General features: G+C 39.4%; 2 protein-coding genes across 5 annotated transcripts; both read right to left on the reverse strand.

Moving 5' to 3' along the window:
* Nucleotides 1-318: 318 nt before the first annotated feature.
* On the reverse strand, nt 319-27,964 carry RB195_008015 (uncharacterized protein; the record flags this gene model as incomplete). 4 transcript variants are annotated; one of them, XM_013436995.2, is made up of 11 exons in its annotated part: nt 319-444; nt 2,086-2,250; nt 3,497-3,619; nt 3,739-3,834; nt 5,235-5,367; nt 5,436-5,512; nt 8,436-8,534; nt 8,604-8,732; nt 9,841-10,338; nt 16,979-17,040; nt 27,892-27,964. In XM_013436995.2, the coding sequence occupies 11 exons, from the start codon at nt 27,962-27,964 to the stop codon at nt 319-321; spliced, it is 1,581 nt and encodes a 526-aa protein (XP_013292449.2). The 4 variants fall into 4 exon arrangements, with proteins under 4 accessions (XP_013292449.2, XP_064038720.1, XP_064038719.1 ...); XM_064181970.1 differs by lacking the exon at nt 27,892-27,964 and adding an exon at nt 17,977-18,046; XM_064181971.1 differs by lacking the exon at nt 9,841-10,338.
* On the reverse strand, nt 21,294-21,957 carry RB195_008016 (uncharacterized protein; the record flags this gene model as incomplete). Its single annotated transcript, XM_013436994.2, has 2 exons — nt 21,294-21,469; nt 21,702-21,957. The coding sequence occupies 2 exons, from the start codon at nt 21,955-21,957 to the stop codon at nt 21,294-21,296; spliced, it is 432 nt and encodes a 143-aa protein (XP_013292448.2).
* Nucleotides 27,965-27,993: the final 29 nt, after the last annotated feature.

Below are 27,993 nucleotides of genomic sequence, written 5' to 3' on the forward strand. Positions count from 1 at the left end.
TGAGGCAAACGGAGACACAGTAGGGTGGGTGGCACGGCTACTAATTTACACGCAATATAAAAAGGTGGGCAAAAGTGAATCGACTAGAAAGGGTGGCAAAGAGAAGAAGAAGAAGAGGGACGTAGCGGGTTCTAAGTAGATGTGAGGCAAGACAGATGCGTGTGGGTGCGCTCACCGGGAGAAAAGTACTCATTGAATATTTAGAGGAACCGGGCGACAGACTACGGTAGCAGAGATGCTAGCTGATTAGACACGCAGAGATGCTGGCGAGACGGCAAGAATCGAGGAAAGGGAGTATGGCGCTGAATGGAGAATCTCTCAGAACTCGGCAAACTCTTTGGAACACTTTTCAGTGCCCGATATACGCAGTGGCTCCTCCTCGTAATCATCGAAGTTCGACGCGTCGCCTGGACCGCGACATTTCGGCAGGAACGGCGCTTCCACCTGCAGAAAGTTTCATTAGACCAATGCGTTGTCACATACCAGCACTTTGAACTCCTCTAACTAACCGTCTCTTTAGCCTACACTGGCAGAATGCACTTATTGCATAAATAGACACAAAAAGTACACAAAAATGCTAGATTTCCATGCATGTTGCTTAAATTTAGTGCAATATAATCGATTTTGATGGCTGCGAAAAATTAGTTGAAAGATAACTTCAAAAGAAATATAATGATGAGTGAGATTAGCAAAATATCAGCAAAGTTTGAACGACTGAGCAACCATCGTGAAGACAGAGAATCTAGAGCATTATTCAACAGTACCATAACGACTAATTTAAATTTCGTTTTTGAAAAATGTGCAAATTTGTCTGCTGAGTAAAATGAAGCTGTAAAAGTAGAACCTGTTGGAACACTTGCTCGTCTGGTTCGAATTTTTCAGCCTAGATACTCAATTGGTGTTATTTACATTTTGTTATTTTTTTTTTCAAATTTACCGCTAAAACAATGTATTTATTCTAGGTTTCTCTTTCGAAGAAAAGACATAGAAAGCTATTCAAAAACTATTCAGAATATGCTTGCAATTAAGAATAAAACTACTATGAATAAGCCCTGCTAGCCAATTACTGGATGTGGCGACTTTTTTTTAAAACTAGATATACATTAAAATAACCAGTATACTCTACATTCTGCCGGAGTAGACGTCATTTCTAAAGGAAAGTTATTAAGTGAGAAGAGTGTTGTTTCTACTTGCCGTGTGCGTGACAAGAAAAAGTCAAAATACCACAAAAGAAAACCGAAATCGAAGTCATGCTGGCAAACGACACAATAAGAAGCGACAAACTATCCGAAAGAAAACTAAATATTACGTGAAAATAGGCATGCACACGGGCGAATGCGCGTTTAAAGCCTGCGCTGGCCACTTTGAAATGGTAGGAGTAGAGTAACCTTAGAATTCGGCGAAAGTCTCTGCGTGATGGTCCTCTTCCGAAATGGTCCAGTTCTCTTCCTCCTTCACATCCTCGACGAAATGGCGTGTATCGGCTGGCCCTTCCACACGTGGATACAGCGCTTCGAATAGTCGGCCCGGCTCACATTTCGAGAATGACGCCGGCGTAATCTACACACAAGCGAATCACGCAACGTATTAGTCTGGCAGGAAATGTCGCATTGTTTAAAGTATTATACGCATCTTATACAAATTAGGATGTTTTGGAGGTTTAGGTGTTGGGGAAAAAACTCTCGGAACAGAATCTCTGAAGCTTCCAGAAAGAAATGTGTTTGTAATTAGAAATTCTCTCTTCCCTAAACCTTAGAACCTTTTTTTCGTTTAGAAAAAGACTATCAAATCTCATGTACACATATAAAAACAACTTTTCTTCAAAAACAAAAAGTCCAGTTATGTCAGAATTAAGCTGAATGCAAAAGTATGAGAAAGTGGAAAAGGAATATTGACCTTGTTCAATGCGACCAAACCTTCCTGCCAATCTAACACTGAAAGAAAAGCAAAACAGAACTTCATGCAAGAAAGACATCGCTGTATGAGTAGCGATAGATCACTACTAATGGAAACGTGACAAGCAAAGAACGATATCCGTGCAGTTAGTGTGAGTTACGACTCAAGGTACTCTAGCAATGTTGTTACCTTCCGTTGGTAAATGGCAATCCAGTCGGTGCTTCCGAACCATTTGTGGTTCTTGATGTCAGCGACGCCGTTTTTAAGATTTCCGAAGCGTTTTGTGAGATCGACTTGAAGCAAATTCTTCAGCAAATCCTTCAGTTCGTTCGAAAAATGTGATGGGAATTTCACCTGAATTATATTTATGAGTTATTTCAATTTTTTTGAGGTTTAGTTACAACTTAATCCGAATCAAATCTAGAGAGAAAATATCGTAGTAGTAGGAAATTCAGAGCGGTCCACCTCCTTGAAATAATAAAGATGCATTGCATAAACTAGTTCAAATCCCATCAATAGAAGCGCTTTAGAAGAGAAAAATATCATCCGAAAGTTTTTTTTTCCATTTTTCTTTCACATCCAAGATTAAAATTATCTTAGAAAAGTCAAAAAAAAAAAAGAGATTTCGTGCAAAACGATTGCTACACGCGAAATAAGCATACGCGTGAGTCGGTTTACGTGAATGTTCACTGCGCGTAGGGGAGGAATTTAAGAAAAAAAAGTGAAAAATAAAAACATTCTCATTCCGAATTATTAAAAAATTCACGATTAGCGTATGCAAAAACCAGTTATGATAAGGTCTTATTGTGTTTAGAAAGAAAGAAACATCGATATCGGTAAAATCGACCTTTGTTTTTCAAAATTACTGTCATATCCATAATCTTTGTAAAGAAAACTACAGTTAGTGAATTTCTACAGGGTCCGCGAAAAAAAAAACTGCACAGAAATGAAAAATGGTGCCTATACATAGATGAACAAACGAATAAAGAAAAATATTCATACAAATTGATGAATGAATAAATGGATGAATTTATATAAACACATAAAAATACATTGGCGGGCAAAAGTTTCGTAATTTTTTTTTCTCTTCGAGCTTTTGCTTCGATTTTTCATTTTCTTCTGGTTAATTCTGCTAAATATAATCGAAACTGATGTAAGAAATGCAATTCGATGTAAAAAAAAAGCACCAGCTGCAAAAAATGTTCTACTTAAAACTTTTTAAAAACAGCTATAAAATTTTTGAAAAGTTTAGTAATTCCTCAGTTTTTATATTGATTACCTTCTCTTTTTGCGGTTTTGTCACTTTACTACACTTTCTTTGTTTCTCAGGTAGAAGGCATGAAATTGGTCTAAATGCCCAACAGATAATTATCAAAGTCGTTTCTTCGGGTGTAAAGAAGAAAAGAGTATCATTAAGAAATGTTTTACAGGAACAATGATTAAAGTTTGCGCTTGAAGTGTTTCGCTCAGATGGTTGTGATGCGCGTTTGAGTGGGGCAGGGCACATGTAAGACAGATAAAGTGTACATAAAGAAAAATTCGCCTATCTAGAAATAGAATATCCTTTCGGAACAAAAATAAGGGAACTGCGGCCTCTTACCTTCCCACTGACAATCTTCTCGTAGATCTGGATGGGCTGATCGGCGAAGAACGGCGGATAGCCAGCTGCCATTTCATAGATCAAAACACCAAGGGCCCACCAGTCTACGGCCTTATTGTAACCCTGGAAAAGTTCGACTTATAAATAGATTAAGATAAGTTATGTAAGAACGTTTTGGTGTCATTCTTAACCATGTAGATCTCTTTGATACTTACATGCAATGAGGTTAACTAATTACATACCTTTGAGAGGATGATCTCCGGAGCCAAATACTCCGGAGTACCACATAGTGTCCAAGTGCGACCCTTGACCCGTTTCGCAAAGCCGAAATCTGTGATCTGAAATGTATAGAGCTCAGATGATCAAATCAGCGAAGTTTTTTCTGCTTCCTGAATCTCACTCCTAAAACAGCTAATGCACTTGATAATTACGTCTCTTCTGATGCAGAATTTAGCTACATTTTTGTTAGAATTTCCACCATAATCAAAATGTGATCAACGACATTTGGCAGAGCACCCTTCTCAGTCAGTATCGGTGGTGATGGCTGAGTATTCGACGTATGCGACCAAGTCAAAGCTTAAGGCTTAGAGCTTAAGCTTAAGGATAGATACAAAGCGTGATAGCTAGTTCCAGGAATGGAGTCTGAATGTGGGAAGAAAAAGGCTGGAAGTAGGCATGATAGCTTTCTTAGCGCATTGACGACCAAGTGACCAGGTTGCCACCCACATAGATTATCTTAGATCATTGCAGTCTGCAAGAGCACGAGCACCACCGGCTCGCTCGGTGTGAGAAAGCCGTTTTTCTGAATAATTAAAGAGAACTGGTCGTGATTACGCATATACTCGTGAACTATTACATCCGTGACTATATCTGAATTCGTGGGAACGATCCTAATAATCCCAGTTTCGTGTTAGGCTGGCTTTAAGCAGTCCTTACGTAACTCAGCTTCTATAATCTGCACGAAACGGATGTCTTAAGCCCATTAAACAAGCACTAGCACATAAACTAACCATTAGTGAATTTTTAGAGTTAAGTATATTGAAATGGCTAAAATTAAACGCTGCGGAAATGCGCTCTACTCTACTTTAATCAATAACAGAAGTTTACTGCAGAAAGTTAGTTGATCGTCACATTTTGCACTTTCAACCGAGTACAAACTCCCAGAGTTACTTTGATGAAAATCTCCTACATCCACCCCACGTCGCCCCCTTTACATTGGTCCGCCAGAGCAAGTGTTGTCCCGATCGATAACACATTTGTTCCGTCTTTGAGAACCCTAATGAGGTCGAAATTGCGATCAGGAAGTTTTTTCTGCGTCCAATTTCATAGGGTGTTAAAGAAGCGAGATGGGGAATTTGACCGATGGATCAAAGATGGATCAAAAATGCCCAGACACAATGACAAATTTCTTGCTAACTAATCTTCACTCATCCTTATAGTCTTAAATAATAGATAGAATAATAATAGACTTCTGAAAAACCGAGATCAATAAGGAAAATCCTCGTTAATAAGTGATCTCATTTCGCTTGGATTTTTACTACGGATCTCCCTCATTAGAGGGATCACAGCCGATTAGTCGCGAGGCTATGTGGCACGTGCCCAGGTGGCGGATAAGGGGCAGACCAAAATCGACATTGTACCTGCCCTGAGACGCAGGAGGTTCAGGGGATGGGTTCCTTGTTTCTGCTGTCGCAGGATTGGCTCATAATAATTAAAAAAAAAACTTTCTTCTACTCACCTTTAAGTATCCTGTGCTGTCAATCAATAAATTCTCAGGCTTCAGGTCTCGATAGATCAGGTCGAGAGAGTGCAGATACTCGAATGCCAATACGATCTGTGCGGCGTAGAAACGCGAGTGAGGCTCGGAGAAACTGTTATCGACAGCAATCAGATCAAAATCCACGGAGGGTAGATTGATTGATTTCTAACTTTAGCTTACCGTCCAATCCTACGTAGATGAGAGAACATTTCGCCACCGGAAATGAATTCGAGCACCATATAGAGGTTTGAGTTATCCTGAAAAAAAAGGAGATGATGGGAATGATTATCGTATTGGTTCATCTTAAATTACCAAGTTGAGAAAAATATTTCTTTGTTCGAATGCTACCAAAAGTTTCAATTCAATTTACGCCCCCGTCCCGCGAACTTACAAAGCGGTTCCGAATTTTTCATTCCATTTGTGACTTGCCGCTCGGAATAGAGATAATAGCAGTCAGTACACAGCTGTGATTGTTTCCCATTGAAAACACCCACGCTCATAAAACTGATCAAACGCATGATTGATTTGAACAATACGCCCACATATTATTGAAAATGAATAGAAGAAAAAGTGAAGCGCGGACGATGTGAGAACGTTTCAAGCCGAAAGACAAATTGGAACAGAGTTTGTCGAGACCAACAAGCAAAGTATATTTGTTTGTTCATTGTGAAAAAGAAAATGTAGGAAAAAGTGTAGGAAATGTAGGAATGTATAGACCGCAAATGTAAAACGACAGTGAGTGTTCTGATTTCGGCCGATAACGAGGAGACGTCGTGGTTTGGTGTTATTTCTGATGAGGGAATAGAGGATCTGACTGATTTTCAAAAGCTGAGCAAAAATAGAAATACATCCGTCAGAACACGAAAAAAAAACGTCATATTGATTTTTAGTTAACTGTACACAACATTTTTAATTAATTTTATCGGTTAACTTTTAAATCGCCTCTTTCAGAGCCTCCTGAAATGAGCGATTTGCCGAAACGCTGTCAATAAACTACTCACCTTTTGTAAACGAGTCAAAAAACTGTATTCCTAGTCAGAAACGCCACAGACTCGGACTCATATCGCAGTAGCGTGAGCATATCTAGTTCATTTGCTTCTTTGATTGCGCCTATTAGAAGGATTTCCCCCGAGATCTCAGCAAAAATGGAACTTTTCATTTGCTAGGGATAGGTGGTGATCATGAGAAGGTTGTTCGTATTTGAAATTCTATAAAATCCGTGATGTATTTATGTTTCTACCTGAAAACGTCCAAAAACAAGGATAAAAGGACAGCAGTGAAAGTACTTCATTCGCGATCGCGCCTATGACTACGAATGATAGATATTCCCAAATTTGAACAGATGTGCAGCTCTCAACAAATTCACGTGTCATATACTATGAAGAGATTCTAAAAATGCGAAAAAGATCTAATTGATCCTAGCATTTCTACTAGAAAGGCATGAGAATGTTAGGGGAAACCCGTTCTGCTAGTATTGGGCAGCGTTTTTAAAGGCATCACTCCACGAATCTGAGGTGGTACGGATTTCAGGTGGAGTATTCGTATACGGGATAGGAGACTAAGGAGAGGGGGGTGATTCTGTCCACTTCTTCCTAATTGCCGTAAAAAACGGCTCGGAAGATACAGCTTCGGGCGTTCTGGCGCACTTTTTTCTACAAGAAGTTCGACTGGAGCGCGCCAGCCGTGTGCACACGCCGCATCTTCCGGGCCGTTTTTTTACGGCAATTAGGAAGAAATGAACGGAATCACCCCCTCCCCTCAATCTACGATCCCGTATACGAATACTCCACCTGAAATCTGCACCACCTCGGATTCCTGTGGTGATGCCTTTGAGGTCCTCTTTTCATCATAGCTATCCGAAGAGAACCGAATAGGATTTTCCGCTAGTATCCGAACAGCACTCCTCTCACTAACGCTAGCCTTCCTATTATATTTGAGTTGGTTTGTTTGCGACAGCGGCAGACATTGACTATTTTTAGGCTTTGCTTCATGCAATGGCATGAGATTTATGTCTCGTGATTCATTGCTATCAATAGTAGTAGCGTAGCTCAACGTCTGCGTTGTGTTAACCGTAAATAGGTGGTGATGGTAGCCTAGTGACATACATGCGATGCTGTAACAATTGTACAGTCACACACAATATGTAGTTGTTATAATTAGTCTATAAAGACAACCCATACGGGAGAAATCGAAGTTTTCTCTCTCCATAGAAAAAAATTTCAAGTATATGATACAAAGATCAGATCAGTTAATCACAAATCAACAGCGATTCGATGAAATTAGATTTTCTGTTGTTAATATCTACATGAGCTTGTATTCTGGAAAACCAGTAATTTAAAGAAACGTCCTCGATACGTTGCACTTGTAGTTCCTGGTGCTGACAATCATCTTCGTTTCAGTGTGAATTAAAGGAACGCAACGTTCTGTCCAAGTTTTCCCCGAATGTGTGAGCGAAGTGACCGAAAATAGGGAAGGTTTTCTTTTTTGACTGAGATGTTGTCTTTAATCTGCGCGTAAAATAGGCGAGTAGGTCGTGATCGGGAATTCCTGACCCGTTTGTCAATACCGGCAAAGTAAACACGAAAAGAAACAGGGAAAAGCGGGCGACTGAAAGCCGGCCAGCAAGCCTCTTCCTCTTCGAATCTGTTCGAAAAGCGGAAACGTTGAAGAAAATGAATCCGTAGTGGTACATCTCGTGAAGCTGGAAAACAAAGAGATCCACTAGTGCTGAGTTCTAAAATCGAGCGCAATACCTCTAGCTGATAAAAGGATCCCTTCTATATATCTCATTGAAAGAAAAACTGCGAACACGATAACGTAACCAAGAAAAAAAAAGAGAAAAAAACATATAATGCAATTCTTAATGAGGCAAGTGAAGAAGATTTTAAAAGAATCAAGTAATGAAGGACGCGGAGTAGCGTATTCCAATCTGGTGGACAGCTAGTTTCCTAAGTACCGTTGCTGTTTTTCTCAAAATAGAAACATAAGCCCAAGGACAACGCGATCCGGCATCGTTATTAACCACGTTCCTTTGGTTCTCTATTTTTTTTTGGGGGGGCTCAACAAAAAAAAAAGAAACAACAAGACTTCTTTGAAACATATTAACAGCTGTTGTGAGGAGAAAATCTTTGATAAAAGGTGAACGAAGTCAGAAAATCTTAAAAATTCTAAAGCTCCTACTTTGAAAGAGTATTGCATGTTCACAAGAAAAGGGAAATCGATCGCCTGCAGGATTCGTTTCTCATTCAACGTGTGTTCCACTTGTTTTAGCTTCACAACCTAAAAAAAAAACGAAGACATGCAAAAAAAAAAGCAAACAAACAAGCCAGAAGTTGGAAATTAAATAACCTTTTGTTTGTCCAAAATTTTCATGGCAAAGTAATTTCCAGTTTGTTTGTGTTTTACCAGCATCACCCTTCCGAACGAGCCTGTACCCAATGTTTTGATGCGATCGAAGTCATCGAGTGTTGCAGTGTTCTGAAATATTTAAAAAGATGGAATGTTACCCGATTTGTATAAAGAAAGATGAACTAGATAGAGGAGAGAATGAGTCATGAATGAACAGTAGTCGAATAACAAAGCGATGACCTGAACTTCTCGATATTTTCTGGAAACCAATGCATTCTTGAGGGAGTTGCAAAGCGAATTAAGAAGCCGAGTAATCAATAAGCTATTCAGTGAACGAGATCAATGAATTGAATCCTATTTAGGGTAAGAATACGGTCAACTACCACTTCAGACTAGGCTCACACCTTATAGTGAACTACTATTCGTTTATTCGCTCTTTCCTACTGGAATAAATTTTGTAAATTCCAAGCGTAGGTGGTAAAAACAAGAAAATTACCAAAAAAAAAACTTCATGCGATCAATGCTCATTACTATATGTGAATTATTACCATACATTTCTAGAGACAATGTCTTGTTTATCCTTCATCTTCCTTTTTTTTCAACGAAACCAAGCGTTTTAATGGAAACGGTCAAAACCCGCTTGAAAATACATGAGACTGCTTCGTCCGGAACTTCCACGAAAAAAAAAAAACACACACACACACGCACACGAAATGCTCTCAAGTACACTCTTGTCGATAGAGTTCTATTCTAAGATATTGCATGAAAATTTCTTGAGCTTGAGCGAGCTTTTCGAATAACATGGTGTGAAGCCGCTAATTGATGAGATTTCATTTTACACTGTATGTGACATGCGGCCACACCTCTCACTTCAATTTCACATTTCCGCTGCGCTCTCACAAAAATAGAATCCACATAGAAATTCAAATGTAAATGATATTCAGGCATTGACGACAAAACTAAATATGTTATATGTAAAACTTGCACATTATAAAATAGGGAGATAGATGTAACAAAGCCGCAATGAAGAAACTAGAAACGAAAGTTCTACAGACGTCATGCGGAAACATAGAGATTGGAGAAAGAATGTATCAAACATTCGATAACAACGCCACTCCAACGCAAACAATCGAACATGATCTATGGAGAAATGCGAGCCAATCGACGAACGCTACAAAGTTTCAAAAAGAAGAAAAAGAAGAACGGCACTGCTGTTAAAGGAAATTTTGATACAAACCTGCCATAACCATTTCATTGACCAGTGTTCGGAAAGATGAGTTTTTAGCCAGAACAATTCCGCAGTTAGGTTAACGTCCTTTCTATCCGAACAGGAGGAAATCTTCGGCGGAGTTTCTGGCGGAGTCGCCGGAAGACGAGGTCCTGATGAGGTAGATGGTTCGGACAGTTCCAATTCCTCTCCAGCTGATCGATACAAGGTGGATTCCAGATGGGGGATCTTCTCGCGATAGTGCGAGTCCTCGGGAGAGCTGGACGATCGTCGTTTCTTTACGGCCATTCCGGAAGTGAGACCACCATGGAAGGGAAGAGCACGAGTAAGAGGGAAAGCTCCATGGTTCGTTAAATCGCAAGGTTTCGCGGGTTTAGACCTCAACAATGGATGGACCTCTCGCTGCGGTGAGGAGTCGCATGAGGTCGACGTGGACGCGCTTCTTTGCGACGGCCAATCGCTCATGTACTGAGCGACCTCTTCAGAATACAGGGGCAACAGTTTGTTCTATGATATGATGACTACAGGCGAACAGAGAGAAATTTCAGAATGAAGCGACGACTGGGGTGGGGCAGACTTGTGCGCCGCGGAGACGCAGAGCAATTAGACGAGCTTCGAAGAGAACGAATTGCATGGATGCGTAGACACGGAAGCGGAAATAGCACATAGCGCACGGAGAAGATGACAGGATGGTCGTTGAAAAGAGCACGTTCGGCGAAGAGAACGATACCTCGTCGGGGACCAGGGTATCCTGACAGATATAGCAGGGGAACGAGAGAGAGGACGAGGAAAACCGGCTCTTCTGTAGGGACAATACACGTGGGAGAGTGCCGCGCCGACTTCTATTTTTAGCGCATCTTGTTGAGATCGGCAACCATATTAAAAACAGGAAACATAAAACTACCACTAATGGGACACGATCGGATAGGCCCAGCACACAGAGAGGAATCATTTTTCAAAACTGTGTGTTACGCTCGTTATATATCCACTCAGCGATGATTAGAAGAATGACAATCTCATTCGTCTGTTGTGGAAGCAGTGGATTGACTGACACTCAACTGAGTGACAATGCTTTGTGCTTCAGTTCTCGTCGAATGTTGTCGAGAACTGTACGCGAATGGGAAGTATGTAGACATAACAGATGTTCAACAATGAAAAACGTAATAACATCGAGATTTTGAAATTCGGCTGAATTGAAAGCTGTTGCCTAGATTTGATCCATCCCGGAAAACATTCGAAGCGGAAGCAGCGCAAAAACTAAAATCTTCTTCAGAGGATTTTTCAAGAAATCTGACGAGGATGTAAACGTGCAGACTGGACGAAAACGAAAAGCAGACATATCGCTAAAAAAAAAAACGAGGAACACCTAACTGCCGCCATTGTTGCTTAGTATGCGGGTGGCACAGCTGGAATGGCAGAAGTTCTAGTTATTTTTCTTGTTTGTAGTGCATAAAATTTTAAATTTTGAAGGCGAAAGACACCTAATCATGTATAGAACCGTTATAGTTACCAATAGAAGACGGTAGCTACCAATCGCGGCAGTCAGTTTTCACGCTTTTCGAACCGAGTGCTCACGAAAAAAAATGGCGAAAGCATCTGCAAAGTGGAGTTCAGCTTGCGATGTCTTGTTTTCGCGACAGTGTGTTCCTGAGTCATGGTCGCCGTCGTGCCGACAGCTGCAGCACAAGCCGTCTCAAATATGTTTTCGATGTTGTTATTTTCATATTTAGAAACGAATGTTTATCGCTGGAGAAAAGCGAAAAACAACGCGTACCGCTGCTCAATGTTATCGCTGTCTGATGGCTATTTCAGTAAGCGGTACTGCTGCAACAAGGAAGGAGATCGACAAAACTAAAGCGATGAACAACAGATGTCCGTGTGAAAAATGTGTGTGAAGAATAAGAAGATATGGTTGCAAAAAGCAAAGAGCAAATAACAAAGGGGAAACAAAGAACCTAAGGGAATAGCAAAATAATTTGTCTTTGAGAATTTCTTGTCTGATTTGAGAAAAAAAAAGAACTTCCGAATAGATTTCTTCCCATGGTGGTGGTTTAACCAACCTCGACTACAAATGACCTTCTTTTTCCCATCTAATGACCATTTTCTCACATTTGAAGGATAGCGCTGATTTTTTTCTTTGCTTTGCTACCTCTGGTCTATTTATCGTGCAAAACTAACATCGCTGCTTACAGAGCAGCTGATACGAGACGAGGTACACTTGTACTTTAAGAAAGTGCCAGGACTAACAAAAGGTATTACAAAGATGTTATCATGACGATAAGACATCTACAACATCGTGAAAAAGAAATAATACAAGAAATTATAGAAGTTAGAGACGGGAAGTCAGCTACATAGAAATTTCAAAAAATTTTCTGATTCTATAGTTTTATTATTACTCTATTGCTTTTATTACTTTTATTTTTTAAATTTTTACTCTGAGCGTTCACATTTCCTGAACAGTCTTATTTTCATTTATAATTATTCTGTGGGTACATATCAATTTCTAAGAGAAGAATCCAAGCTTAAATTTTGCTGACTATTTTATAAAGAAATGAATTATGAATTATTGTTCACAGCAAGAAAAAAATCTAATGCTTCTAAACAAAGAATAAAGAAAGGAAATAGTGAAGTTAATGGAATTAGCAGATCTTCTTGCGAATATTTTGGTTATTGACATCCACAAGTTTGTTAGGGTTTTGCTAAAATTTTAATTTAAATGGTGAAAACCACTTCCTGACAAAATCTCAACGTCAGCACTGCTTTCTAGAGAGACGATATTATGAGGAGAGAAATAACTTTGCCTAGTATTTTTTCATAATGGTCGCTAGCAATTCAAACACTAAAAAAGCCAAATATGAGAATGGAGCTGTGTATACGAATTTGAACCAATATTCTCTCTAGAAAAAACATTAAATCTCGGATTCCAGGAAATCCTCAAAGTGGACGTTCCCAACGGATGGCACTTGAGGCGAATCTCCTCACAAGGTGGGCTTTGAACACAATTTTCGGAACGCTTCGGGAAGTAAATGCATTTATTCACCTTCTCGATGTTTCTCAAATAACTTTGATAGTTTTCTCAAAATCGAAAGAACCTCTAAGAAGTTATAGATAATCCTCTCGCTAAAATTAAGTGGAATTCACTAAGGTAAAATTGAGCTTCACACATATCTTAATCAGAGAAGAAAACATTGAAAATCTAAATTTCTTTTGCGAAAAAAGTACTGGGCAAAAGATATCACCACGAGTTGATGATGAAAGATCTACAACATTAAAAAAGGAAATAATACAGAAGTGAAATAAATCACACGAGAACCTCGCTAAAAGAAATTTCGAGGATATTTTGGTTCTATCTTTTTTTCATAGCTTCGCGAACTTGATATGGGACACTGTCGTAACCATCCTGCATGAAATCCACGCACTCCCACATTTCCCGCAATTCTTGAACCGCTTCACGGAGACATTTTTGCTTCGATAGCGCGTGCCGTCGTTCAGCTTATCCGAGAACCACTTACTTGAATGGCTAGCTAACTACTCGTTGGCGTACTCAGCTACGAAAAACTGCTCGAATCGAAATCTACAACTTCCTTGTCTCTCGACATCCAAAAATAGACAGGGAAGCGGAACTTAAGATGATGAGGAGAACGAATTATAGCGATGGCAGAACTAACAGAAATAAAACATGCAGCCGTTAGAAAAAGTGCTTGAGGGGACTCAATACTTAGTACAAAGGATCGACCCCTCAAGAAATTCCAACGATGTATGTACAAGGAAAGAACTTATATAAAAATCCTAGAAATTCTGCAACCACCACCGATATTTTCTATCGTTTCGAGATTAAACTGCTGTAAGCATGTAGAAATCAGAACATGAGAAAAAAAATCAGAATGAAAGTTATGGGAGATGTGTTTAAATGGAGTAGGTTAGAAAACTCCCTTCATTTCTTTCAAAAATCCTTGATGACAATATTACGAAGAAAACGGTGGGAAGAGAAATCTATTTTCCAGAGATTCGCAAGTTTTTTAGTAGGTAAGGAAGACAAGCAAGTGATGCAAGAGTGGTCAAGCAAAACCACTATGTTGAACAGTAGTGCCTGTTAGGATTAACCCAGAACATTCCACTGCCAATCTTGAGAACATAGAAATTTTAAGAAAGAAAGCTAGTTTATGTAAGGTTGATTCATTTATCGTTGAAATTTAGTGAAATCCATTTTCAACTATGAAAAATGTACAAGTTTAAGTATCACACCCGAGAAAAAGGGAAGTGTTTTTTTCGACTGGAAGTCTTAAGTCTAAGATTCTTTGACAGCTCTCTAAAACTGCATTTCTGTATTTCGGCGATGGATTTGGACGGACTTGTAAAGTTGAGACAATTTTCCAAGTAAACTGCAGAGAGCTTAAAGCCGGCGTAAAAATGACGATGTTGGAGTCTATTTAGGTAAATGTAGAGATTGAAATTAAACACAGATGTATATTATGAATATGACCTGACCCCCTTCCCAGTCGCCCTGAAAAAATGCTTGGGAGACGGCGCTAGTTCCTACGAGGTACATTAGAACGCGCTACATTACGCTACATTAGCTAGCGGTTCTGAAAATCGTTCTGAAAACTATCAGGATCTGGTCAACAGCCCATTCACGTAAAACCAACAAGCTGGTGGGGAGGGGAACTTGTGCAAGGGTGGCGCATCCTAACGTATGTGCCCACGGGAACATCCGTTTCCCCCATGCCGTTTTTCAGAACGATTTTGGGAGAATGGCGGGGCCACGCTCGTACCCGCAGTCTATTCCTCGATTCCTATATTTGCCAACAAAGATCCAAATATCTTCATCTTCGTGATGCTCTGCTTTTACGAGTCAAATACAAGTATTTCTCCTATTTTCGAAATTATAATAAAAATGTCTGCTCGGTTCCCCCTGAACTACGAAAAACTGCAATGTTACGGAGTAGATTTAAAAGATTTTTTTTACTAGGAAATCAACTCTAGATACGACTACAGCCTGAACAATGCAGTCTTATTAAATTTGCCTGGAAGTAATGTCGCACTTCAATGTGTATGCCAATATCAACGTCTTTTAAATCTATATAAATCTGGCACTGGGAACTTTCCCGTCACAGGACAGATCATTGACAATCAGGGCGACCGCATCCTAGACCGGGATTTGAAAAAAATATATCTAAAAACAATTTTCCCTTTGCACTGCGGTACTTTCAGACAAACAAACGTTTTCCTAAGATACGTGAGGTCAAAGCCAACACTTCACGAAATTGGCGATATCGGAAAGTGTCCACAGGTAGGTGAAGGTGGAGTGCAGTTCACGATAAGGAGCTGAGTTCACGCTCGCGCCTTTGTCGTGTTGTAAAACGTCCGCTGTCGAACTGGTGCACTTCAAATTAGCAGAGACTGTTCCATACGCCTTTCTTTGGATTTAAAGGCGAAGTTGAGCGTTATCCCGCTCGTTTGTGAACTACACGCCTAACTCTATCTGTTCGCGGTGAGACCCCAACCATAGGTGCGATGGGGAGGAGCTGGAGCCTCCTCAGGTGAAGCGGGTCTAGCTGATCGGGTGCTGCTCAAATGATGAGGGTTCCCTCGACAATCGTGCAACAGCAAAGGGGTTCTTTTCATCGTCCAAAAGTGAAGGGGGTCAGAGCACCGGCTCCGACTATCGCATCTATGAATCCAAGATCCTGAATTTCGTGACATGCTGGCTTTAACTTGAGCTCTTCATCATGAAGTGAAGTGAAGTTAAAGTTTTGTGGTCACAAGAAACTATTATTATTCTCGAAAGGGCAAAAGGTCAGCATCTATTTCCAAAGTCATCATGGATTATAAACAGCTATGGGCTACCTTATGTATTCCCTTAACTTGTAAGACCCAGCCATGTTTCTAAATAGTGTTTAGAAAATTTTTTCTCATTTTGTAGAAAAATGATGGATGAAGTTTATAGAACAAAATACTCATTGAATTTGACGGTTTATCAGTGTCAAATACTTCAGTATCCACACTCCCGTTTCACATTGTTGAAGAGGCCGATTTGCCCACTATTACCACTAACACTATGTACTGTCATTATAATTTAAACATGATAAGTTGAAATGTGCGGACATGCTGCTAACATTTTTTTTTTCTGCGCAGCTTACAAAAAAATGGAATTATTGCATACTTCCTTTGTTTCCTATTCTCGGAGAATTCTTCGCATTAAAAAAAGTGTAGAAGCGGAGCCAATTTTAAATGAAATAAAGCCTACTCAATACATTAATTTCTTTAAATGACCCTCAATGCATTGAAAAAAGCCCAGTCTCATCTCATCATCATCCTCAGATTCTTGAATTTATGAGGAGAACTCTTAGTGATTAACAAGAGGCTGCGCTTTACCCGCTTTAAGAGCGTTGAAGAAACATTGCATCGCGCTCTCGCGAAGCTTTTCCAATTAGAGAGCGATTGCGATGGTTGGAACACTCTCACGTATGAAATTACGTTCGATGAGTGGCGCTGCAGTGTGCCTGGCGGGTTGCACGACCGACGGGGATAAAAATAGCACCGCCGAATCGATATCTGCCACATTCATCGTGCCCGACGACGACGACGATGAGAGTGTTGGAGAAAAATACAGGCGTTTCCTAATTCTCCTCAGTTCTGCACCGACGAACTAAGAACGAATGCCCCTAAAACGTCTGTTGAGAGGGACAGAGATGCGGCAGCACGGCAACCGCTGATTCACTTTGATGTTCAAAGATTTCTCGAGAAGCGTAATTACATGAAAGGCTTGTGAGAAAACACTTCGGCCGTGGATTGAGTGATTGAGAAAGCAAACTGTCGCAGCCTTGGTTTTCGAAGTGAAGAGCGTGGATTCGGTGAGCAGAGAAGGTTGTGGGCCAGTAGAAATTGGGAAAATAAGAAAAAAAGAGAACGTCAGACTCAGACTCAGGAAGATTTTCGAATATTTTCATGTACCCTGTGGGAAAGTTTGACAAATATCGCGTAAATCATTATCGAAGCATTGTTCGACTAGAAATTTATGGATTACTCTCAATTGTGAGGCTGGTTAAAAACAGCTGTGATGAAGAGACACCTGAATTTCGAACCGAGTTATATGATAGATGGAGATTATAACCGAGAAACGGAGCATGGTTAGAAAATGGCTCACCTGTGCTGGATTCTCCCATCGCTGCTTGAAGTCCTCTCGAGCTTTCTCCAGAAATTCCTTGACTGAAAAAGAACATTTTTAGAGGAAAAACTTGACATAACTAAGAGATATGCGTGCTGTGGCCGCATGGTTTGGACCGCAAGAGGTGTTAGTTGCACAAAGTCAGCTCAGCTACTTCTACAGTTTGCATGCTAAACCCGTTTGTACTCCTCAGTAACGACACACACTGGTGCATAACTGTCGTCGGTAAGTAGCTGTCATCGATCTTCTATCACCTATACTTTCACAGATGGTGAGGAAACCATTGAAAACTTACAGAACTTGATCTGAAGCTTCTTGTTGCTGGAGGACATATCTTGCCTCAGGCAGGCATGGACAGGAGCACCCGTATTGGGCTGCTCCGACGCGACGCACCCGCCTCGCGCGCGCCAACTCTCCCGTTCCTCCTCACCCTCATCGTTACGTTATTCCCCTCTCACTACGTCATTGCTGCCTCGGCATCTACTTCGGCGCATGTAGGCCTTCCTGAAAGCCTGCGGCAACGAATTTTCAGAGGTATTCGAAGGCGGCATGATTGTTTCTCGATTGAAAACCTTATCTCTAGCCAAAGGCTACTGCCGTGACCATACTATATATATCGTATATATATATATATATAGTATACGGAGTATGGCTAGAGGTTTAAATAAAAAGATTCAAATTCCAGCAGTGATTGCGGAGATCAACGCATTTTATAGTATGCTATGAGAGTCACGCATTTATTAGCGTTGCAAAAAAAAAGAAATACGTGCTTTCGAGGCGAGATCGAGAAGAAATCATACGACTTTGTGGACATTGTAGTATGCAGAGTTTGAGTAAAAAAAAAGTTCTATAGGTAGGGAATTCGCTGGAGGGTGTAGCAAATACTGATAATGGATCCATCATGAAAGTCAACGTAGCAGTCAGTTAAAAGCGATCGGTCAGATATGGTACGTCGTGTACGGATTGCAACCACGCACCTGACACAGGAATAGTGACAGTTGGTATGAAACGGACCATGACAGAATCGAAAATACCACAGCATTGCATTGGTAGCAGCTAATGATTTGTCATAGGAAAGATTTAAAACGCAGCGAATCGTCAGCCGATTAGTGCATTCAAATACGTGGTTTGACGCATCTATTTTTGCTAATTCTTTTCGATTACATTCGCGGTTATTTTATTTGAATTTCGCAATATAAACTTGGCAAACGAACAATGAACACAAAAATCCCTCCTATATTATTTTAACATCTCATACTCTCAAAGTAAATAAAATCATCATCTGAACTTATTCATGAAGAATCAATCCATAATCATATCCATAAAGCGCCATAGCGATCAATATTAATAGCGCCGCAGAACGAGTGATGTGCTTCCGTTTTCTGTGTGTCTACGTCTACAGAAGTCATCCTACCTATCCATTTTGGAGAATTTCGATTAGGATTCTCTCTACTGGAAATAGGATCCAGGACGTACTCTGGAAGCATTGAAGCGAAAACCCGGAACACTTCCAATTAATTGAGAAGTCAGATGAGTTGGAAGCATCACGCTGACCAGTTCATCCGACGAAGCAAGCCTTTACACACTTGAGAGCGGTGCAATGAAAGCGCGGACGTGGATTAGCGACAGGATTTTCAGAAGAACCAACAATTTACAACCATACGATGAGCGATGAAACCCATTGCGCCGGTTTCCGTCTCATCACTCGATGTAAATAGTTCCTCCTGGGTAGATTGATCCGAAATGATCAGTCCGTTACTGCCGATAAATCTCTCTTCTGGATTTGTAGAGGATGTTTCACGTGTTCATTGTAATAATCAAAAACTAAGAGACTACTGGAATGGATCCAAGATCCGAAAAAAGTTAATAAGTAAAAATAGAAATTTTCCCGCGGAATGTGCCTTTAACTCAAGGAACTAATAGCTAATCCAGACAATTCTCTAAATAGTTTACCATATCCTTGCTAAGGTCAAGCTACAGATAGAATTGCGCATTGGAATCTTGCCTAATTTTCGTGGTCATGGAAAAATGGCCGGAGCGATGCGTGTATTATTGACAGGGAACTTCCCTGCTCTATGAGAAAAATGGTGTTTTGTCTCTTACTTTCTTTTCCTACCTTTCCAGATTTACCTTTTTTATTCATTGGAATGTCAAATAGTCCAAAACGAGTATTTTCGACAGCAGTTGGTGTTTTTTTTTGGATTTAATCGAATCGATAAGACGGACGGACGCTAAGATTAGTGATGTAAAAAGAGAAGTAATATTTGAGAATAGCCGCCCACTTTTTGTCTTTGCGCTTCAAAAATTGGATTTTTTTACTTCAAAAACGGATCACGCACGGTCACGGAACAATTGTCATGGGTCGAGGAAATCCATGTTCCCTCATCGTTTTCAAAACAAAACCAAATCACTGTAAATTTACCGATGAGGTCATTCACCTGGTGTTTTTCAATGCGTCATTTGGTTTTTATTGCATTCTTTGTTTTATTTTTTGTTCTTTCTACGTTTTTTCCCTGCGCTAAGTTTTTCGACGGTCAACCGATACCGTTCATATCACCAAAATCACGAGCAGCTTCAACACGACTTCAATTCGATTCGATTAAATGCAAAAAGCAGACATCGTCGAAAACGCTGGTCTACTTGACATTCCACTTCAATCACGTGGGATTATAAAAATCAATAGAGGTGAAAAAAAATGAAAATAACACTGTAATGGAGTGAGAAATTATGGATTTTGTTAATACTTTTTATTTCTCTATGAACCTTTAAGTTTAAAAAAAAAACCACATCACGACTTATTTCGAAACTGAATACAAAATGAATACAATCGAAAAGAAAAATTCCATTTTTTTTTTTAATTTTCAAATCTTCGAATCTTTTGTGAGGTAGCAGACCGCATTTCCATACAAATAAGGCTTCATCACGTGTTCAATTATTCGCAAATGGTTTGATACGTAAATTTTTATGTCTCTTCAGTATTCCAATTTTAATATCTTCTTATCTCTCAACATCATCTCCCTTATCTTTTTCATTTGAAAGATTGTGAGCTGGTTGTAGATTTATTTTATGCATTTATATATTTTTAGACTGTAAATGCAAAATTAATTATTATTTATTATTTATTAATTTTTATATAAAATATATAAAAAAGCAGTCTCTCAAAGCACATCACAAAAGTTGCTGTAAACAGTTTTCTCTCAAAAATCATCATAAATCATTCTTACCTATTCCAATTTAACTTCCAATTTTCGAAATATTGCACATTTTTCTAAGAAATACGTGAATACAAACCAATAATGAGTTTGCACAAAAAGTACAAGTTAAAAAATAAAAGTTTTGCACACCTCATGGAGGTGAGGGAAGCGTTGGGATGATTGATGAGAAGTGTTTCAATGGAGATTGCAAATTATTCGCAAGAAAAGTCTTTTTTTTCCTTCCCAAAAACATCGAGAAGAAGTGACTGTTGTTTTTATCATAAAATTTCCCCCCATTTCTTTCTTAACAACGTCTTCCCACACGTTCTCAGACACATTTAGCAGTTCTCGGTTGAGCAAAAAAAAAAAAGAAAAAACGTATACAGCTGCTTTACTGCAAAATGTCAACCTCACACTTAAAAGCGTTTTGATTTTTATGGAAGCCTCTGAAAAGAGAGGTTGACAGGAAGCATAAGGTGTTGTATTAAGTTCCCTTCAAAACTTCTCTTTTCTTAGATTTTATTGTTCTATTACAAGATTTAGAAACTAAACGAAAAAAAAACTAAAACTTTATAAAAAGTAAAAAGATGAAAACCGTTCGTTGTAGGATAGTTACGTGTCTCCGGTTAGCAACTACAGTTGTTTGTAATTGGCGAGGTGCTATTTAGCATTTTCTAGGAAAAAAAAATTGCATAAATCTCTGCTGGTTTTTTTTTCCCACAGAATATTGCTATTACATCTGTTAAAGAAGAATGAAACATCTCAAAGATGTCGAGGAAGAACAATAGAATTAATTAAGCAAACAATATTTTGGATCACAGTGGTACGGCCATATATTTGACAGTTGTGTTGAACAGCAGTTTGTAATGTTACGACATCAGACGTTTGTTACTTTTACAAACTGTGCTTTAAACGACGCTTCAGAAAGTGACAGCTGTATGTCTTATGACAAACTTAACCGCAATTGAGAACGTCTTCAACAGCGTAAGAAAAAGGGAAACCGTTCTCCGAACGTTCCATTGCATCGACTTGAGGCCTGGTTAAGAGATCAGCGCAAGAGATAGCGCACTATTTTCGTGCTATATATGAGTAAAGTGATGTTATTGTATTGATGAATTTTCGTTTGTCACAATTTCAATGTCCGTACGAGATTGAGCGTTGCAGAATCCACAAGTGCGCTGCATCGATTTTAACAACTGCCTGCGGAATGATGAGCCTAGCCAACTAGTGCTCACTTTTATTCGGGAGCGGTTCAACTTCTGCTCATTTCGTGCCGCTAAAAACAAATAATCAACATGCAAGAAAAGCTTATCGTTATGATAGAAGTTAGTAAAATCACACTAGCGACCCCCACTAATCACGCATAAATCCTATCAGTGCATAGAGGAACAAAAGATATAATTAAGCTTGAGGATTTCACAAAAAAAAAGTTTGTTGTTAGCACGCATTGAATGAGCTATCATAAGAAATTATAAGGAAAACGTAATGAAGAGGCACAACACACTCACATAAAGTTTCGTCCTCTACCGTACCGTCATCTATAGACGAACTGACAGATGGTTGAAATGGAAACGCCGAAGACGGTAAGGTGAAGGAGGCGGACACGTCGCAATCCCCGTTGTCGTTGTCCCCGTCAGTGGCAGCAGTCCATTGAAGGTGATCCTCCGTTGTCCCTTCTGACCGCACTGCTTGCATTGTAGCGAGCAAATGCGAACGGACTGCTACGGGGCACAGCTGACGGAGGGCGAATCGCCAAGCGAGCATGCGAATCTTAGTGTTGTCACCACCAACGACGTTGTTTAAGCGTCGTCAGAAGTGCTAGCGTATGAAATCGCGATAATCTTCAACGATCGTGTATAGCATGGAGCTGAATTTCGCCTTCACAAAAATATCACTTGAAGCATCGGATAACCGCTAATCGTGTAAAATTTGATGTTTCCTAGATCGAGAGGAAAACCGAGAATGATGAAAAGATGACATGGAATAGCAAGCCGCCAACCCAGCACAATGTCAACAAGGTATTTGTAACTGTTTAGTGTGGGCTAGAGGTGAGTGAACTCAGCTTAACTTCGACTAAAAGAAAGTTTTTTTTTCGTGGAGAAGAGAAGAATGATGTTTTGAAAGTTTGCAAGCAAAGCCACTATAAATAAATGGTGGTGCGTCAGAGCGTAAAGAAACATCCCAGCTGATTTGCCGCTTTTATCTTTATGTTCTATGTTGTTTATCATAGTTGAGCTGAAATGAATAACTACAAGCGCATAGACCGACAGAAAATCACTTCAGCGAAAAAAAAACTTCACTAAATTTTAGCTGAAAACGTGCTAAGCTAAGCTTTGCTGAACAACATATAAAGACTCAAGCATTTTTTCTTCCTAGAAAAGCTACCACCAGTAATGTTGCTTTTTTTCTATTAACAGAAAAACCACTGCATGCAGAATTACGGTTAAAGTCTTGCCAAATCAATCATCACATGACAAATTGCTGGCTGTATGGCTGAAGGAAAATTAATGACTTCACTCGATATATCCGCCCCTGTTGTTCTCTTCTTGAGAAAGTGATCATTAATTACCCCCTCCCGTCGTTGATGAGAAAATTCTAAAGGATATATTTCGATGTGTATAGTGCTATGGTGATGTGGATTTTTTGGATGTATCTTCTCCAAAGAATTTTTTTCTACTACGGGCTAATTGCGCTGGAATCAGTTTCAAATTCGTTATTGAATTCTTTTCTAAGCAACGTTCGAAAATAATGTAGTATTTACCGAAGAATAAAATACTGGGCCCAGTCATTTTTTGTTCGAAAGTACTACATATAGCGGCAGCGACAACGGGATAGAATATTCTAGAAAATGATTTATGAATACCAAATGGTAGTGGCTAGTGATGATTACTCTACTATTATAGGTACGAAAGGCAGCATGAGGCTTGTTTCGACGAACTCGGTGGTGCTGAACACCGAGCTGAGGGCAGCAGCAGCGGCAGGCCGAACAGTTAGAAAAAAAATCAATTTGATCACGCGGCAAAAGCACAAAAACAACGTGTGTGTGTGAATGTGGTGAGTGAAACGCGAGTTTCCTGGATCACCATCTTGCAAATCCCCAAACTTCGGCTACCACAAGCTATCACGGCGAACACACGCTTCACACGTTCTCTTCTTCTTCACTGTGGTCGTTGCTCGAGTGCCGACAGCACTTCACTTGTTTAGCTATGCAAATAGAGCTTGTACTCAATGTTACAGTTCATCCATGCTATGATTTCTTAGGTAAAATTCTTTTTGACTATTTATTAATTATTATTATTTGATTAGTATTTTTTTTGAAAAAAAAAACAATGTATGTTTTGATTCCGGACTTCGAAACAGCTCTTGTTTTTAGGTCATATCTTCTCAGATCCCTTTCCGACTTGAACTTGAACTTTTCAGTACCGCCTACTACGGCAGTACGAATCCTAAGGCTCTGTGAATTCCAAGTTTTGCTGGAATTACCCGTGATTGTATAACTCTTTCTTTTCGAAAGCACTCGAAAGCACCATGACCAGTGATTTTGAGGAAGAATTTTGAGTATAACTACTTTTTGCCAACTTCGAAATTCGAAACACTAACTATTGATTAGTTCTCCTCCACCTACACACTCTTGCCTCATGTGTGACATTAAGCCTCGAACAAACACAAATTCTTTCCTGTTGCCAGTCCCTATCGTCGTTTTTTTTATCAGGTTTTTTTCCTAAAAAAACGTACTATCCATCCGACATTTTGGGAACAAATAAAAAGACGTTTTAAATTTGAAATGTTCGTGAAGAAGATACAGCTAAAATAGAAGCTAACGTTTTCTTCGACTTTTGGTAACTTTCTCGAGCGCAAGCGGCTAAAAGGGCTTTTCCGTTGTTGATGTTTTGCATATTCGCCAATACATCTTCTCAAAAAGGCTTCCACAAAAACAACGCGTTCACTCTGTAGATTTCAGAAATCTCCCAGAGGCCCTATCAAGTAAGGGCAGGAGAACTGTTAAGAATTGTAAGTAGCATAGCATAGCAATAACATGGATAATGTTAATTCAAACGAGTTCTCGGATTAATAGACACAGGAACTTCTGTTAGTCGAGTCAAACATCCGATCGCAATCGTGAGTATTAGCTCTAATCTCCAATAATCAAAAATAAAATTTAAAAAAATAAAAATAATAGTAATCTCTCATTTTCCTGCTTACAAAGTACTTCCTTGGCGTTAGGTAAATGTTTTCAAAAAGAAATAGTAGGGAAGAAGAAAAAGCTAAAGAATCCACCTACAGAAGCACATATGTAGATTCTCAGCTTCATAACGAAGCAGAACATTTATGTTGAGAGTGCGCAACTTTAAGAGTTTATTCAGAGAATTTTTAAAACCATAATCCTATGAGGATGAGAACAGCAGTTGGCCGACAACTAATATGACAAATGAAGAGAACTCGTCCAGCATAAAAGTTGTGGAAAATTCCGCCCTGAAGACTCGTAAAACAATGCACTTGTAATTTTTTCGGCGTACATTTTTCAAGCCATAGTTTTGCTTCAAGTCAATTAATTAGATTTGCAATTTTCTCAATTTCTTTGCAGAACCATTAGGAAGAAAGCATCCTCTAGAATGCAAGCTCACTCTCACTTCATTGTCAAAAGCACGTCTCAATGTTATTCAATTTTCTTCAATCTACGGAAAAACAAAAAACGCTGTACTTCTACGCGGTCTCCTCTTCATTCCAAAAAGGGTTCATAAATGTTCAGCAGCTGTCAGGAATGCCAAGGAACGATCAGTTGATGCTGTACAATATCCACATGGCTTAGTTGGGAAATTAAAAATGAAAAAAAAAATTGTCTCAGAGGACACGCTTCATCAGCTGGAGAATATTCTTGGAAGCAAGGAATACACCAACGTGTTGGTTCATATCATATTTTTTCTTATTGGCTGTTAACCTTCTGAAAAGTGCTACAGTCGTTAGAGTTAAGAGCAGAAAACTCAAAGCTAACAGAGAAAAATATTCGGAGAGAAGACTGAACAGATGCGGGATGGGACTTGGATTATATTCGACCCACGAGCGTTATGCTGAAATAACTACAAAGAGTTTAATTGTTCTGTTAAGAGTTGTCTCTTCCCTACACGATGGAAAATATTCAATAATGAAAAATGAAAATAATGAAAAATGTTTAGTGTGTGAAAATGTTATCTTAGTTATAAAAAAAATATTTTCAAAATAATGAAAAAATTGTCTCTCTTGATGCGTCCACAAAAGATTTTGTTTTAACTGAAGAAAAAAAATATATGGGAATTTAAAAGTTGTATTTAGATTGTAGTTCAGATGAGTCTTGACTCTTGGTACTGGATGTGGTGCAACAAAGAAAAGATTATTTTGACGATTTTCGCCCATTGATTTATTGCGAGTGACGCTGGCGTTTTAACAACAATTAATGTGAAGTCAGTGAGTTTGAGGTGAGTTCGTTTGAGGTCACGATGTCAGACTTCGTAATGATAAATTAGGTCGTTTTTCTGGTCAACTAAGCGGCCACATAATGGCCCAAGATATTTTATGACTTGCAGAATAGTAGCTGAATGTGTCAAATGACAAGAAATACGATCACAGAAATCGTTTTCAAAATCTTTGAAAATGTCCGAATCAGATAAGAGTTCCAGTTACTTTTCTCGTTTTTTTTTGGAAAATATTTTAAGATCCTGTATATGGTAAGTAATTACGGAAGAAAATTTGACCGTATCTCTTAATCTCCTCAGCATCGAGCGCTACCTCCCTTAGAACGATGAGGACGTGCATCAGCAGTAACATTGCTGCATGACAGCTATCGTCCGATAATCCTTGGATTATAGCGGTCCGGCTGCAATCATTATTCGCATCGGGTTTGACGGACATGGCCGTCATATTTCGAAGAAGCAGTGAACCTGCGGAATCGCTGTGAACAAGAACCACAACCTTCATATGGATATTTTAGGCTTAAATATATTTATGACTATAAATATCGAGTCGTTGCGCTCAGTTTCTTGCGACTCGATTCGCGTTCGCTTCGAGGAAAGCCATCATTTTCATAGATGAGGTTTTTGACGTTTTATGAGTAACATTTGAGAAAGATGTGATACGATCACCCGTCGTACACAACTGAGATGAAAATCGATTTTGGTGAAAAACAAAAGCACACGCAGGTGCAAGCTGAATCTCGTAGTAGGCAAACATTTATCTACAAATAGTTTCTGGATAGGAATAAGCCTAATTACACGAATATAAACACTTTTTTATATTAGATGAGCTCATTTCGAAGAGAAAAATCCCTTTTTTTTGGTTCTAAGTTCATAATTCTAGACTCTGATCAAGGTCAAATCTTGTTTAATTGCAAATTTCTCAAGCGATTTCAATTTCTCTCCTCTTAGCATCTTTTTGCACTTTTGTTTATGGAGCTTTTCCCCTATGCATGTTGCTGTTCATATCAACAAAGCTGAGGTGACAGTTCTTAGAACACAGCCAGTGTAGGAAAAAATGGAAACTCGGAAATGGGAGTAGAACAAATATTTTATTTTAAAAAAACAGCTCAACAGCCCCATTTGAAGAAACAAAGGTAAAAAAAGTATTAAAGTTGCTCGATTAAGTAACCTCTGGAGCTAATGAGAACTCCGAAAAGATCGGGAAAAGTGTCGAAATCTATTATTTGACTAGTACTAGGATGGTGTTTATTCGCGAGCTCGGATATCTTGAAGACGTCGACTCCCACGAGAAAGCAATGGATAGCTTTGCGCTGACCGTTGCTTCTGGATGATCTATATTCTTTTTTCCTAAGTTTAATAAGAAAGCATGAAGTTGTGTTTTTTTACATTTACAGGTGTATTTTACCACCATAGAAAAAGTTATTTCCCCAAAATAGGAAAATTGAAGATTCTTAGGTATCACTCTAGCGGAGCGGCATTTCGTACCCACATAATTCTCAGTCTTTCTGGAAAACTTCAGAAGCAGACGTTTGGCTACAAATGCTACTCTGTTAGTTTCGCTGAGTTTTTTTTCTTCAAGTGGTTGGTTAAACTTTTCAAAGGTGGATGAAAAGTCCCAAGAACAAAGAAATAACACTGAATGGATTCCTCACCTTGTTCTAAATACAGTGCAGTAACGTATTCGGAATGAAAGCACTTAGAGGATGAACCACAGCAGTCTTTGGTACCGGAGCGTATCTCTTGAAGGCTTTTACCGAAGAAAAACGATGAGGCCAACATGAGAATAGTTCATGAGCAGACTTTTAATGGTGGCTCTAGTGGTGACTTTGGACAGTGAAGATATCGTAGTGCGTCATGATATTTGAAAATGGAAGCTGGAACCTCACGGAGGCGGGGCGCCGGGTGGATTGTCGTGAGTGGAGCCGAGCATGGGCAGCTGCGATGATGTGAATTCGTTGCTGTGATTAAGTCATCACCAATCCACAGACGAGCACTTGTTGCTCAGGGGAGAGACTTTTTTAAACGTGTGGATGTGCTGCCTGCAGCCCGGCAATTTTGGCTCATTTTTCTGTGGAATACGCAAGAAGAAACAGCCCCACGTACTTTCCGCGCATGCAAATGGCTATCCGATAAGACCAAACATAAATCATGCTCGAACGGCCGACAAATCCTAGATGTTGAGGAATACGAAGCTGTTTACAGTTGTCTAAAGCTCATAAGCACATGAAAAAGTTTACCGCTCACTCACTTCCTGATGAAGACTTCGATTCCTTCGAGCTCGAACCCTCATCGGACGTTTTGTTTTTGAGAAATTTCAGCATAATCCTATTCGCTCATTCGTTATGCACTG

The sequence above is a fragment of the Necator americanus genome, chromosome I (genome assembly GCF_031761385.1).
Source record: "Necator americanus strain Aroian chromosome I, whole genome shotgun sequence".
Classification (NCBI taxonomy): domain Eukaryota; kingdom Metazoa; phylum Nematoda; class Chromadorea; order Rhabditida; family Ancylostomatidae; genus Necator; species Necator americanus.